This window comes from Talaromyces proteolyticus, assembly GCF_021365285.1.
Source record: "Talaromyces proteolyticus strain PMI_201 chromosome Unknown BGW36scaffold_6, whole genome shotgun sequence".
Taxonomy (NCBI): domain Eukaryota; kingdom Fungi; phylum Ascomycota; class Eurotiomycetes; order Eurotiales; family Trichocomaceae; genus Talaromyces; species Talaromyces proteolyticus.
In genome coordinates, this window is record NW_025764282.1 from 1,523,844 (window position 1) to 1,537,869 (window position 14,026).

At 48.4% G+C, this 14,026-nt stretch overlaps 4 protein-coding genes across 4 annotated transcripts; 1 reads left to right on the forward strand and 3 right to left on the reverse strand.

The window, feature by feature from the left end:
- The first annotated feature begins 922 nt into the window (after nucleotides 1-922).
- Nucleotides 923-1,862, forward strand: BGW36DRAFT_170430 (uncharacterized protein). The gene is made up of 2 exons (XM_046209647.1): nucleotides 923-1,292; nucleotides 1,345-1,862. Exons 1-2 carry the CDS (start codon nucleotides 1,013-1,015, stop codon nucleotides 1,674-1,676), a joined length of 612 nt encoding a protein of 203 aa, XP_046072312.1. The 5' UTR covers nucleotides 923-1,012; the 3' UTR covers nucleotides 1,677-1,862.
- Nucleotides 1,863-4,142: 2,280 nt separating this feature from the next.
- On the reverse strand, nucleotides 4,143-7,010 carry BGW36DRAFT_341685 (sucrase/ferredoxin domain protein; the record flags this gene model as incomplete). The annotated part of the gene is made up of 3 exons (XM_046213100.1): nucleotides 4,143-5,017; nucleotides 5,077-5,412; nucleotides 5,859-7,010. 3 exons carry the CDS (start codon nucleotides 7,008-7,010, stop codon nucleotides 4,271-4,273), a joined length of 2,235 nt encoding a protein of 744 aa, XP_046072313.1. The 3' UTR covers nucleotides 4,143-4,270.
- Nucleotides 7,011-7,210: 200 nt separating this feature from the next.
- On the reverse strand, nucleotides 7,211-9,349 carry BGW36DRAFT_379058 (aspartate/tyrosine/aromatic aminotransferase). Its single transcript, XM_046216176.1, has 4 exons — nucleotides 9,059-9,349; nucleotides 8,371-8,846; nucleotides 8,025-8,310; nucleotides 7,211-7,968 (listed from the first exon to the last, which is right to left on the reverse strand). The coding sequence occupies exons 1-4, from the start codon at nucleotides 9,144-9,146 to the stop codon at nucleotides 7,367-7,369; spliced, it is 1,452 nt and encodes a 483-aa protein (XP_046072314.1). The 5' UTR covers nucleotides 9,147-9,349; the 3' UTR covers nucleotides 7,211-7,366.
- A 918-nt stretch (nucleotides 9,350-10,267) lies between these two features.
- Nucleotides 10,268-13,313, reverse strand: BGW36DRAFT_397283 (putative Rho guanyl nucleotide exchange factor; the record flags this gene model as incomplete). Its single annotated transcript, XM_046218274.1, has 5 exons — nucleotides 10,268-11,634; nucleotides 11,694-11,883; nucleotides 11,960-12,208; nucleotides 12,272-12,832; nucleotides 12,891-13,313. 5 exons carry the CDS (start codon nucleotides 13,311-13,313, stop codon nucleotides 10,268-10,270), a joined length of 2,790 nt encoding a protein of 929 aa, XP_046072315.1.
- Between the last annotated feature and the right edge of the window lie 713 nt (nucleotides 13,314-14,026).

Sequence of the window (14,026 nt, forward strand, 5' to 3'; positions counted from 1 at the left end):
GCGGATAGACGCGTGCTGCCCCATTGATCGAGCCAGGGCCAAGGACCCCGTTAAGCGGTGCTAGTCCTCTTGGACAATCCCTAGGCCTCAACTCCTGGGAGCTTCACATGAGCGCCAGCCAGAGGCAGAGGTGGCTAGTATGATTACCAGTTTCCGAGAATGGCTGCGGCGGCCGAGATGGTTTGTTGGCTCCTATGTGACCTCGCGCGCCTCAAAAGTCAATGTCAATGATAATATAAAATATAAATATATTAATATGAAATAGCAGAAAGACAATTGCTCTATCGATGAGGAAAACAATACCGGCACCAAATGGATGCATCCCATGCAGGTCTTCCCCGCATCTCATGGTGTGGTCGCAACCCTTCCTTCTGTGATCCGATGCACCAGGCCTCGATAGACATGATGACATGCATAGCTTGTACCGCTGTTACGGGACCAGTCATGCGGTGTCGTATCGGCGATGGGAGCTGGCCGAATCTAGGGATGAGAGCTGTGTTCCCAGTTTCCTGGTTTCTGGTTTGACTTCTGACTCTATCTACTTCTAGTTCTTCTGCTTTGCAAACTCAGATCTGAGGATGTTGATGTGACGGCCAGCGATCGGCACTCCTATTGAGTCTCGACTGCCAGCTCGACGAGGGTGACGAGTCTACCTAGTCGACGCGGTGGGTCGTTGTCTCACAAATAATCTGGATGCTGGATGCTGGATGCTGGATTCGCTGTCGTTTTCTTGGGCGGGAGATCCTTGTGCCTTAGGCAGTAACATCAACCACCATACGGTCACTCGGCTACCTCATACTGTCTATAAAAAGAAGAAAAAAGGATACGAAATAAACATAAAAAACAATAAAATAATAAAATAATAAAAAATAAAAAATAAAAATAAATCTAGCAACAATAACAGAATAATAACAATCACCATATAAATTAATAATAATACAATACGAAGCAGCTGATTTAGAATTCGGCCGGTCGGAACGGCCTTCCTCCTTGCTCCTTTCCTTCGCGGCGCATGCATGCATGTCAGACCAAACACCACTCACACTCACCACTCTTCCCAGCGACCAGATACTTGACTCGCCTTTATTTGTCATCTGTCAGAACAGCTCTACTAAGCACGCCGCTTGCCACTCCCTTGACTCGCGCTCGACATGTCCACTTCACGATATCAACACCGAGTCGCTTATGCGCAGATTTGATCTCTATCGCCGTCCTCTTCATCTACGCGATGAAAGTACGATTCACGGAATACCGATCAGCTATCTATCCACAACAACGTCGATTTCTTGGCCGTTGGTAACCAACCCCGCATTCTTGGCAGTCACTAGAAAGGCCAGCGCTTAGTTCTACAAGCGACTGGTACCAGCGTGCTGGCATGTTCACTAGGCTACATAGGTAGTCAACGCCGAGTTGCTATCTCTGCCAGTAACCAACCGCGCTGGGTCGCGGTTGGTAGCGTCGTCAGCCTTCGAGTCGGTGTGACTTGCGAGTCAGGCCCAGCGATGGCATGCCTCCTCTCCACAGCGCCGCTTCGTATATCCCATCGTGCATTGCTCCGTTCCCTGGTGTTGGGTCGGCGGGGCTGGCTGTTTGTTATCTCGATATCGGTTGGAAGGATCACGAGAGCTGCAGCCCGGCGCCACGCAGTTCAAAAATACTCGCTGCTGACAGCTTAGTCCATGAGGCTGATCGCCGTGCTATCGTGACCTTTAACATAGGTGTGTACTCCGTACCACCTACATAAATGAAATGTGCGACGCTAAAATCGTAGTGCCATCCTGCTTTATGCCCAGCCTAGCTCATGGATGATAGACCACTCACTTAGTGCTTAGTACTTCCCGAGCTGGGCGCGCGAGTCCTATCTAAAGAGATCAGAAAAGACTTGGTAAGTGCGCAGTAAATACTGGTTTTCCTAAAACCTCGAATAATAATATCCTAACAATTTTTCCCATGAATTGTGTTGTTATTTGTTAGATGCCGCTCCAACTCTTGCTCTATCTATCGTCCACCCCGCAGCCTGAAAGAGAGCTTTTACCTATTAAAGAATGACAAGGAAGATGAAGACCAGAGAACGCGATACACGGCACAATTTTGGTAAGCAGTGCTCTCGAGCACAATGACCACCGATCGAAAAGCCTACGGGGTATGAAGCCCACCTGCGACTATTATCATTATCATCATTGTTAGCTGAAGCCCACGCCAATCACTCAGGATTAGCCATTTTTGCGGCATTTGTAAGATTTTGGTTGATCCTCTTAGATCATAGACCTCGTATCGAAGGAGACGATCATGGTCGTGGAACATGGTCCTGGACCCCAAATCACAAGACCTCACGCAGTCCATACGAGATTGCAAGATTCTGCAACTTTTATTAGCCGTAAGCGAGAAAGTCATTGAGAAGTCGGGTAACGTGAGCGCCACAAGTACGTAAATCTCGGTGACGAAAAGACCATCATCGTCGCTTGTGTATGCGTACGACATGTCGATCATGATATACGGTTTGTCTTTCGCAAGCCAGACTTTATTTATCCGGTACCAGGGCACACATGATGGCTCCCAGTCACCACAGTCAAATCTCGTTACTCCGTCCCTAGAATGATCATATATCAGTTAGCATACACGTTATCAATAGCTCCTAAAATTCTAGATGACATACACACGGTGTCAATTTGTCAAGGTTATAAGTTGTTATAAGCTCAGTAGGATCCTTTTCTCCATTTTTCCAACGCACACAACCAAGGCCAACGTTAAGTGTGGAAGACAAATATCCAACAATATTGGTAGGACTACAGCAGGGTTCCCTCACGAGGGTTCACAACGATCAAGAACGTTTCCACCTCTTTTTCGTCCAAGAATCACTTAGATCTGGATGATAAGTAGCAAGCATCTCAGGGTCAATTGGGGAGAAGAGAGAAGGAAGATCAGGTTCTTCACGTTGAAGGACCTCGTTCTAGTCGACTGTCTCAAAATTGATGCCCAATTCCTCAAGCCCCTCTTCTGAAGTTTCATGTCCCAAAAGTTGTGAGACTCGTCTTCTTGACTGTCGGGTCATAGCCTTGCACAGCCGACCATGCCAGCAGCCAGTCGTTGTGTTGATAAATGGGTCTGCTTGTAGTGGTAGAAGAGCTCATGTTACCAAAGGATGCTGAGAGCTAGTAAATGTGTTAAAAGGATGAAAGGATAAAAGCACTGAAGCAGTATCAAGGGTATCTGACGCAAATCAGCTGCATCAGAACGAAGTGGTGCCAGAGCGTCTTGAGAGGTTTTGACTAGTTAATATGAGGGGGGCTCCAGTTACCAATCGGGTGGTTACATTAGTATGCTGTATCAACCGATTTGAAGACATAGTCAGGATTTCACAGTGGGTGGATATTCTATTGTGTTCGCTTTGGCCTCAAAAAACTAAAGGGCATTTCAATCATACATGTATTCTAGAACCTTAGCGTACGAATATCATACTGACCGTCGATCCTATATGTACTTGGTAGAGTGTCTACCACACATTATTCCTTTGCTGCATCGCCACCTAGAGAATATGGTATAGACAGGATGCAGGTTGGCAGGACTTGCATCTGTTTCCGATCATAACATTTATTCGCTAGCATTTGCTACCCTAGCATATACATTCACATGTCGTTACCAAAATAGAGCCATTCAATATCACATGTATCTTTCTTCTCATTTTCCCGTCTTCTTGAATAGCCACTTATATTATAAGTTAGGATCATTACCACTGTACCATATTTACTGACAGACTAGAAACGGCACTGTGCGGAGTTACATGCAGCAAAATGGGCGATGATCGACATGCAGTATGGAACGGCATGGATTAATGTACCGGATGTGACATATCTCATGCAGATTTACAGTTTGAATGTGATCCAGAAGCAACGTTTGGACAGTTTCTTAGTCTGGAACTCAAATCCGAGTCAGTATCTTTTCATTTCTTTTTCTTCTGCCTTTCACTATCTTCACGGAGAGATATGATATATCATATGTATAATTTGCCATTAATTCTTATTAATAATCTTGATAATGAGTTCACTATAATACACATGTTCCAGTTGACGAAGTTGCATGCCTATATGAGAATACAAGTGTGGATGCATCACCGACGTCGACGTGTACATGAAGATAAGAAATCTAACAGTCACAGATTCTGGTGTATGTTACTTAACGATTATCTAAGCTTGTAAGCAGTAATAAGTTGACCAAGATCAATGATACATGTATCAATCTATGCTATCAAAAATACCTCTATATACTTATATCACCAACTGGTCAGCCCCCTCTCCCTGTCAAACCCACCACGCAGTTGATCCGGCTTGACCAGTTTTCCCTGCAAAACTGTAAACCTCACAACATTCTCACACTCTTCAGGCCGCACTCGCGCGAGCCAAATACCCTGTACTGCACCATCATCCTCTTCACTATACTGCTGGACAAGCTTCTCACCCACACTCTCATTCTTCTTCTTATACCAATCGAAATCTCTCCGCCGGTAGATAATCACATTAGCCGAGTACTTGTGCCCTCCAACGTGGCTGATGAAATAAACTCCAACCCCACCGGGCCTTTCGTCATCCATATCCCTGTATAACCCATGACTGCGTAGATGCCGCTCAAACTCACGTTTTAGCAGAGGAGCCGACTGTCCACAGCGCGCATCGCGTGTCTTTTGCGAGCAGAGAAGGATAACTGCTGCATGCGGCGAAGGGCGAGATCGAAGCGGTGTTAGCGATGAGATGTCTTGTGCGGGAAGCAGCGTTTTCGTGGGGACTGTCGAGTCCCCTGTGAGGTCGGGCTGTGATGATATTGGGATTGAGCGTAATGGTGTCGTTGTTGTGATGGATGGGTTGACAAAGTACTTGATCAGGTCCGGGGTCAAGGCCGGCGTCACATGATCGATGATGGTGAAGGCGGGGAAAAGCGCGACGGTTGTAGGCCGCGACTTGTTGTCTTTTGCATGGTGATATTCGTCTGGTACGGGGATGTTTGATGCCGAGAGTTTGAGTTTCTGAGAACTTAGTTTCCATTACAGACAAACAGGATGCTTAAGCAGATAGATGAACACACCCCATTGTTTGGCGCAATGCCGCCCTTGTCAATCGCCTCCATCACACTCCCCTTTTCGTCGGCGACATCACGAACCCAATCCGCCTTGCCAGTCGCAACGAGGACATGGGTTGCCCAGCCGTTGACATTGCCGTACAGCTTATCCTTCAATTCGACATCGAACTTGGCCGGGTAATGGATGGTGCAGCTAGCGCAGTCACGATCGCAGTCCTCGCCATCTACCGCCGGATCGACCTTGGGGAAAAGCGCCGTCTGCGAGGATGCGCTTGTGAAGCCGTCGGTGGCCGGACTGCCGGTTCGTGGGGTCAAAAACTCGGCGCCGCGGCGCAGTAGTTTCTGCATTGTGGCCTGCTGGACAGCAGCAGAAACAATAACAGTAACAATAACAACAATGATGATGTGACAGAAGGATAGGAGAATTTGATGTCGCCATCCATTAAGAATAAATTGTCATATGGCGGGGCGCCACATGTTAGTAATATAGTTGCATCTAATCTGGCTTATCTGATCCGCTTTGCCGGAATAATTCCGATAGAAAAACATAGGTATTTAATAGGATAGGTACTTTGTACAGCACACTCATGTTACATATGTATATAGCTCTATACTTATACACCTATGAACTAGCCAGCATTCATTAAAAGATTAAAGCGGCGGATATAACCGATACTAATTATATACATTTCAAATACTGAGAAAGAACAGTGCATCTACCAAGCTGCATCCCCTCGGGCAGGAATATTAATGGCATACGGAAGATCCTCAGGGCTTCTAGTCTTCACGAGCCGGATAACGCTACCCGCAGAATTCTGCGACAAATTTGATCCGACACGACGCAGCGAAGTCATTGATGGACCGCTCCTGAGTCTATCCGTAGACCGAGATTGCGCTGGAGAACCGTTGCTTTGAACCATTGGCGCGGTTCGCACAGAACGTAAACTGCTGCCCCAAGGCGAGGAGGAATTGTTGCTACGCCTGCGGTAGAGGCTCTCGCCTAGATCCTCCGTTCCGAGCGTGTCGGTCTCCCCCTCCTCATCCGATGGGCCGATAAACGACTCGCTGTCCCCTTGAGAACCATCCCCGCGTATCTCTTGCAGAACCTTCGGATCCACTTCCTTCATACCTCTTAAAATCTCCGCAAATAGACCCATCAAACTTCGGAACTCGTCTTCGACGAGCGGTCTAGGCGAGAACCGGGCTTGCTCATAGATGGAGAGGAATTCCGCTCCCAGTTCCGGAGGGTCAATTAAGCCCAAAGTCGTGAGATGTCCGACATAATCTCGCAACCCCATTGCTGTAGGCCGCTGCAATATCTCCACGACGCGAGGGTCGGGGATGTTCTGGTCTCCGCTCCCTGACGGATCCGCAAACCGATTTGACGAAATCAGCGGATCGGAGGGGGCCAGTGAAACGGCCTTGGCCTCGATCAAGTGTGGAAGCTCTTCTATGACTCGCTGATATCGTAGGCCAGGGAGGTCCAGAGATGACGGCGAAGACCAGCCGGCGTGTGACACAGGGCCCCATGGCGGCCGATCGGGTTTTATGGAGAGGTCCTCATCGTGCGCGGGCTCGTTGTGTTCGTCGAAGAGATTTCTCGGCCGGGCTTGATACGCAACAATAGCGCTTTGATGAATACCGTCTTCTACCAGCCTTTGTACACTTTTGCCAACTTCCCCTTTTGCGACCGGTATCCAAGCTTTCGGGATGGCACCGAGGCCAGTTCGAATGGTGTATATGCGACTTGCGTAGACGAGCAGGGCTAGTAAAACTGTCACGATATAGACACCAGACACTATGAATATATTGGTGAGTCTGCGATTTCGGTAACATTGGTAGATAAAGTCGCCGGGCGTCAGTAGCGTTAGGCAAAATGTGACGATTCCAAGGAGGGTATAGACAGTCGAATTAAGGATACGAAAGACATTAAGGGCCATATTATCGGTGCATTTTATGGAGGCTAGACAGCCTGTCCTCAGCACATGTGAGCTGGAAGCTCACTAGCCCAGAGAACGGAGTTCTGTTGAGAATGTAGTAGTAAGAAGTCTGGCGATGGTTGGCGATGCGAGCTTAGTTCTAGTCTTTAGATGCCGAGCCTAGTCACGTGTTGACAATGACTTAGCAATAGAACAAGCCTGCCATATATTATAATATTAATATAAATAATAAATTTATCTACATCAGTAATTATGCTTCGAAATATAGCAAGGTCTAAAATATATTGTCCATCCCATTCTAGATACTGCCCGATGTGCATGACTCGCTTACTCTAGATACGTAGCTAAACTCACATTTAGTCCTCAATGGCAACTTCGTCTTCTAGCGTAGGACCAATATTCTCGCCTCTTGCGCGGCGAATAACACGCTCAATACCATCAAGACCCTTCTTGAGGTGCTCCATCTTGGGACCGTAACTCAAGCGCACAAAGTGATGGCAAGGGCTGTCGAAGAGATCACGACGCTTAGCCGGGTTCAAGTCGAAGAAGATACCAGGGACAACAATAGTCTTCTCCTTCAGGAGGGCGTTAAAAAAGTTCAGCCCATCGGAAATGTTGGCACTCTCAGGCAGCGGAGGGTGGATGGAAGTCAAATCCAACCAGATGTAGAAGGTGGCGTCTGGGACATCCTTCATCGGAAACCCGATCTCGCGGAGACGGCCAACCACGTAATCACGCTTGGTTCGGAAGTGTTCTTGAAGGGCTATCATTTCTTTCTTCACGAGCGACGGTTCGAGCATAGGAACTGCAGCCTCTTGGAAGGGCACATTTGCACCGCCATCGAGGTACGAGCCGGCTGAACCAAGTGCGTCAACGAATTCCTTAGGGCCAACAATCCAAGCAATACGCCATCCAGGCAAACGGAATCGCTTGGTAAGACCGTCGATCAACAGGACATCTTTGGGTGGGCTTGTTAGTTGCTATGACATAGATCTACGATAAGACATCACATACCGTCCTGATCAACATCAATGACATTCTCTGCGCCACTTAGTGTCGTTCCATCACAGTTGGTGGTGTAGTTGTATCCTCCATAGAACTCGTCCAAGATGAGTGTAGCACGACCACGGCAGATGTCCTGGATACGAGCAAGCTCTGGGTTTGCAACAACGTGACCAGTCGGGTTGCGCGGGTTGGAGGTCAAGATAACTGATGTACCTCGAGCGATCTCTTCTGCGATCTTATCGGGGTGGATGTGGTAGTGGTCATTCTCCGCCAATGGGATGGGTATGGGTGAGAACTGTTTGTTTCGTGGAGTTAGTCATACAGCCTCTACACCCAAGGTAGAAAGAAAGCATACATTCTTGAAGAGAGACAGCATCTCAGAGTAGGCAGTGTAATCGGGAATGGGGAAAGACAGATATCCATTTCCCAGAATAGCGGCGATACGGATCAATCCAGCGCGACCACCAGGGACAATGCACACATTTTCCCAGGTGTACTGGCTGTCCTTGCCTTGTCGGTACTGCTCATTGTACAGCCGCGCGACCGCTGCGCGCAGAGGTTTGATACCAGCAGTGGGACCGTATTCACGAGACGCCGAGTCGATTGGGATGGACGTTGGGCGAGGGAAGCTTCCCACGATGTCGTCGTCGGCTTCAGGAGCGCCCTGGCCAAGATTAGCCCATTCTGACGGGCGCTCTGAGAAACCGTATTCGTTGGCGCGCTCTGTACACCAGATCACACCGGTGGAAGCTCGAGAAGCATCGAGGCCGGCATGAGGCTTGTGGCCCTCGTGGGCAGAACGGAAGTCACGATGTGTCTGGGACTGTTGTTCTGTCGCAGTCCGAATTTGTTAGCATTTCCAGTCAGTTGTGAAATCAAAGTTAACCAAATACGTCAAGATTTAATGAGATACAAGCCGAGACTCGTCGCGGATTGAGTCGACTTGGCACCGAGGGGCAGATAAGAAAAAAACCAAAAAACATGGAGTTTCTCCACCAAAGCAAGGGGAACAGTGGCGCAAACGAGCCAGGGACAATGCATACCGTTCTGGGAAAGATCTTTGGTGGTCGAAAAGCGCCTATTAGATTCGGAGGGGCGCAGAATGCTCACACGACGGCCGGAGAATGACATGCTGGCGGTGGTGTGCTTGGCTGTGCGACGTTTCTGGGACTATCAGGGGAAGACAGGACGCCAAGACAGACAGTCCACTTTAATATGGCAGAGTAGTAAATTAATATCGACGGACGCCCTGCTGATCTAAGATATATAACAGGCAGACAGGCAATGGAGTAATATATACTAGTATGTAGTAATTAGATCAATGGATAGTAATAATGTATGTATGAGAGGCCATGGCGCCTTTAAATGGGAAGCAGTCCAGCCCTGGGGGCCACGTACGACTCAGCTCTGTGTTACTCCCAAGTTACTAACTAGTCACAATCCAACGTCAATAATGAGCTGCTTCACTACGGACAATCCTCCGTACTACGACCCATCATCCAGCCTCTTACATCAACAATTAAACCTGCAAAGCTTGATAAAATCGCGCACGCGCTCACAGCTCTTCGATTGGCCCAGCCACAAGAGGCGATGTCTGTATCGGTAGTTTCAGTGCGGCCTCGCGACAACTGGGCGGCTCCAAGACATCCAAAACGAATCAGTTATTAAGATCCCGGGTCGGCTTTCCCCGAATATCACCTTGAGAAGAAAATCCCGCCCCCTTTATGCCCAACGACCGCCCTTACGCATGTTCCTGAGCAACACCTTGGTCTGTGCAAACGCCAGGCGCCCTAGCCGCATGCAACATCACCTTTTGCCGGGCATTATCCAAGCCAGGCTGAAACGAGACTTCGCATCCGGTTACATACTGGTACAGACTTGCTTATTGTGGAATTCTGCTAGATGGAATGGAGTCAAACTAAAAGTCGGTTGCATATTGCAATAGAAGGAGCACGTAAATACATCAAATATGGTCGTAGAAGTGGTCATAAACTCGGAAACAGGCATCGACTGTGCTAGGCTGACAAGATCGTAGCCATTTCCCATAGGATGTCCAACAGTAAATGGGCGGTTTTCGGAGAAGTAATGTCACGGACAAACAGGTTTCGGCCTCCCTGAATTGAGATCGAACCTGTAAAGATACACTCTAACTGCAACCAAACGCCGATTGAGAAACGCCATAAAACTACCTTTGAATGCTATGTGAAACAAGGAGGAGAAATGCCGCTGCCAGAAACCAGGATAAATCAGATTTAGTTCTCAACTGCCTGGCAGAACAGCTGGATCTCGCCTACTTGACCTTGGGCGAGGCTTTCCTGATGCTGGTCTCTCCACTCCATGAATGCAAGTTGAACGGCCTCATCGCTGTCAATAGTGACAAAGTCGCCATCTTCGTCCTTATAACGTAGACGAACGGACTTGTTTCCAATGGAGCGATTCGTAAACCGTGCAAGCTTGGCATCAACCCGGTCAGTCAGGGATCGAAATAGAATGTTGCTGGCGATAACGAGCGTTACGTAGTTGTCGTCAAAGTTGACCTTTGCTTTTAATTGAGTCGGCATGACTGGGCCTTGAGGCATCTGTGCATCAGGATCAAGAGTGCCAGAGTCGACAAGATAGTTATCTGAAAGTGATGACTGGCTGGTTGCCAACGATGAGGTGTATGGATGATCCTGATAACCACCAGACTGAACATGTCGCGTGGTGGCAGACCGAATCGGCAGATTGCCATTGGTGGGGGAGTTGTTCTGGCTTCGACTGACCGGTGCTCTCATGCCTGCAAGTTGTGGTGGAATAGGAGGGACCGGTACGTTGTCGATCGTTTGCATGCTGTGAGTGTGCCCGTTTACATACCGAGCTGGATTGTGGATATCAGGGCTGCTAGCTGAACGCATCCTCTGTTGCGACGTTTGGCTCTGGCCAGAGAGTGGAGGTAGAGATGGGCGCTGTACTCGTCCGTTGGCACCATTGCTACTTGAATGGTTGAAGTAAGGGTTACTGTTCCCATCCCTCGATACTACTCTTGATAAAGCCGGGGCTGTATACCGATTGGACTCCTCATTCCACGTATTTGTTGGCGTCATCTGCCTAGTATAATTATACGCTGACTGGGAGCTAGAGCGTGTTGAAGGCACTTCCGTCACAGGTGAGAAATATGACGTGCCAAGAATGCGTTCGCCTGGTGACAGATTACCATTGGAGAGCTGTGTATGAAGGGCTGGAGGTAAATCCGGGAGGGGGAATCGGGGCGGTGGGCGTGCAGCAGGAAGAGCGATGGAGCCAGCACTTCCTCCAGTTGCTGACCTGGCTCGCAGACTGGTACTCGAAGCATTTCTGCTGACTGGAAATTCCGAAAAAGATCCTGACTGGACCTGGGAATCTTCATCCGCATCATATTCTTGCTGATACGGATTGATCATTCCCTGCATGTTCTGCATGTACATGAATTCCGAGTCTGAAGTTCCGGTGTTTCGAGTGTTGCGCTGGCTAGATTGTTCCTCCCGCTGCATATCAATATCCTTGTGCCATTTCTTCATTATATCCTCGTTGGAGTACCGAATGATGAAATTATCGACAACCCCAGGATCACCTTTCCAAAATATTTGAATTCGGTAGGAACCTGGATAAACACTATGAGGAGACAGTCCATACTAGGAAAGGAATAATTTGCTATCATACCAGGTTTCTGAAGTAATACGATGTCTGTAACATTTGCCATATAAATTCGGCCCTTGAGCTGCAGGCGTGGCTTGCCCTTGAGGTTTCCAGAGGGTTTATCCTTTGATGATCCCATGAGCTTATTCTTTGGCTTGTTGGGGTTAACATCCTTGCAGCAGAGAAGAATGCGTTCGAACAGGTAGATATGATACTTTGCCAGCTAAGATCAGTGACTGCAACAGAGATGGGATAAAGCCCATTAACTCGTATAGGGCTAGAATACTTACTTCTCGTTCAGTGTCCTTGTTGGTGTCCCCTTTCAATACGGTGAAGGTGCCAAACCGTAAAAGATTTCCAAAAGCGTCCACTTTGAGTGACTTCCAATCATCTACCCGATTGGCGAGATCATGCATTGCAGACTTGAGATGCTCGGCATCGATGGCCTGGTTTGCACAGTCTAGAACAGACTGAATCATGTCGATCGCGTTGGTGATACTAGCCTGCAATTCTTCGTTTTCCATTTGCTTGCGAAGTTCCTAAATCCTTTAATCAGCACTTGAATATAACGCTTTTTTTAAAATTGTAGCATCCCAACGGACCGAAAGCATAAGAGGATATTTGGTAAGTCGTTGAAATGGCTTGACGAAGAAGCTGTTCAGTGTTGCGGGCTGCGCAACCATTTGCTGGAGATCAAGCGAACGCGGAGCAGATTTGATCTTGTCCCATTCACGCAAACAAACATCGTCGCAAGTAAGCTGGTTCGAAATAAAAGGCTCATATTGGCGAAGTGCTTCCTCTGATTCAATGAAGACGTGGCCCCAGTCTTGTCGTTCCTCAGATAATGCATAATGCTGCTCCATTCGAATGAGAAACCTTTGCGCAAAATCCAGCAGATTATTTAGGTTGGAAAAGATCTCGTGGCTAGTATCGCCGGTTAGAGCACCAGTCTCCTCGAGTTCTTTCTTCAGGGCCTGCAAATTCTGTAGATGGTGAACGTAATCACGCTCCGTTTCGAGTAATTCCTTTAGAATATGTTCGCGCTTTGTAAGTTTTCCGGTGCCCCCTTTACCTCCTTGTGTACCCGCCACTGCGGTAGAGGGTCGTCGGAGCCGGCCCTGAATCTCCAGGATATCTAAGACGCGATTTACCATTTTTATGACCTGCTTTTAATTAGCAAAGGTACGACACAGGTCTAGCGACGACGAGGATAATGCAAACCTTGAGAAATCCTGTTATGTTATCACCGTAGAGATCGGTAATCAGAAAGCAGTCTTGTTGAGGGAAGCCCAAGTCTTGCAGAGAGGCTTGTAAAAACTTGAAAGTGGCGGCTTTGGGTCGCTTAGCCTCAGGGACCTTTTCCGGGTCGATTTCAAGAAGCTCGTCTGGCTGCGAGGCGTTGAAAATGGTGAGAAGGGGATAACCAGCTCGAAAACAATTCCACAGTGAGGCGACTAGATCGCCCGACGCGAGCTCTTCTGCTTCCATATCTGCTAGATTCGCCTCGAAACCTGGAACTTCAGCGAGACGGAGCTTCAACTGCACAAAAGTCTGATAGATAGACTCGCCACCTCTTCTATTGATAATATTGTCCTCCGCGACAGGGCCTCCAACGGGAGTTCCGTTGCTTAACGGCGTATCCATGTTGGCGACCGTTCAATCAAATCGTGGTTCCCAGAACACGATATTCCTCGACAAATAATCGCACAAGTAACTGTCCCAGCCAGCGTACCTGGTCTTCTTTGCTAGGAGTTATGCACCATCGATATCGGGAGCGTAGCCGCAAACCGAAGCGTGGAGTTGAGGGCCGGAGGGGAGAACTGTGAGGTAAAAGTGGAATGTTGCGTCGCAAAGGCCGATTGCGCGACGGACTAAAGCGGCGATCACAGCGAGAACCTGCTCCACACAATTTTCCTTGTCCTATTTCCTTTTTTTCTTTGTCCTTTTGGAAATAACCGTAAGACGATGGCTCTGATGAAGTAAGTGGAGGGAACGTGCACGGCGAAAGGCTATTGACGATGACCGCGGGAGACGTGTCTACAGAACTCTGTTCAGCTTTCGGCACTAGTAGCAAAAGTATAGCATCAAGCAGTCAAGAACGAAGAAATATCGAGAGCCGTCGAGAGCAGAAGAGATAAGGGACGGCAGCAGTATGGGCTGACGGGCAGCAAATCTGTGAAGCGAGATTAGTTTGTTAGTCTGGTACGGCAGGTTAGTTCAGCGCAGGGGTCTGTCTGAGTCTCTGTCTAGACTCTGAAATGCCTGGTAATGGTGGGGGGCTTCGGTTGTGGAGAGGACGGAGGGGGCGGTTGGGCAGGGCAGACAAGGGAGAGGGGGGAGCTCACGATAGACACAAG

Coding starts and splice junctions, on each gene's coding strand:
- BGW36DRAFT_379058 (XM_046216176.1), bottom strand. CDS start 9,146: ATGTCATTCTCCGGCCGTCGTGTGAGCATTCTGCGCCCCTCCGAATCT. Junction 8,847..9,058: donor CAAAGATCTTTCCCAGAACG/GTATGCATTGTC, acceptor GGACTGCGACAG/AACAACAGTCCCAGACACAT. Junction 7,969..8,024: donor CATTGATGTTGATCAGGACG/GTATGTGATGTC, acceptor GCCCACCCAAAG/ATGTCCTGTTGATCGACGGT.
- BGW36DRAFT_170430 (XM_046209647.1), top strand. CDS start 1,013: ATGCATGCATGTCAGACCAAACACCACTCACACTCACCACTCTTCCCA. Junction 1,293..1,344: donor ACAACGTCGATTTCTTGGCC/GTTGGTAACCAA, acceptor GCCAGCGCTTAG/TTCTACAAGCGACTGGTACC.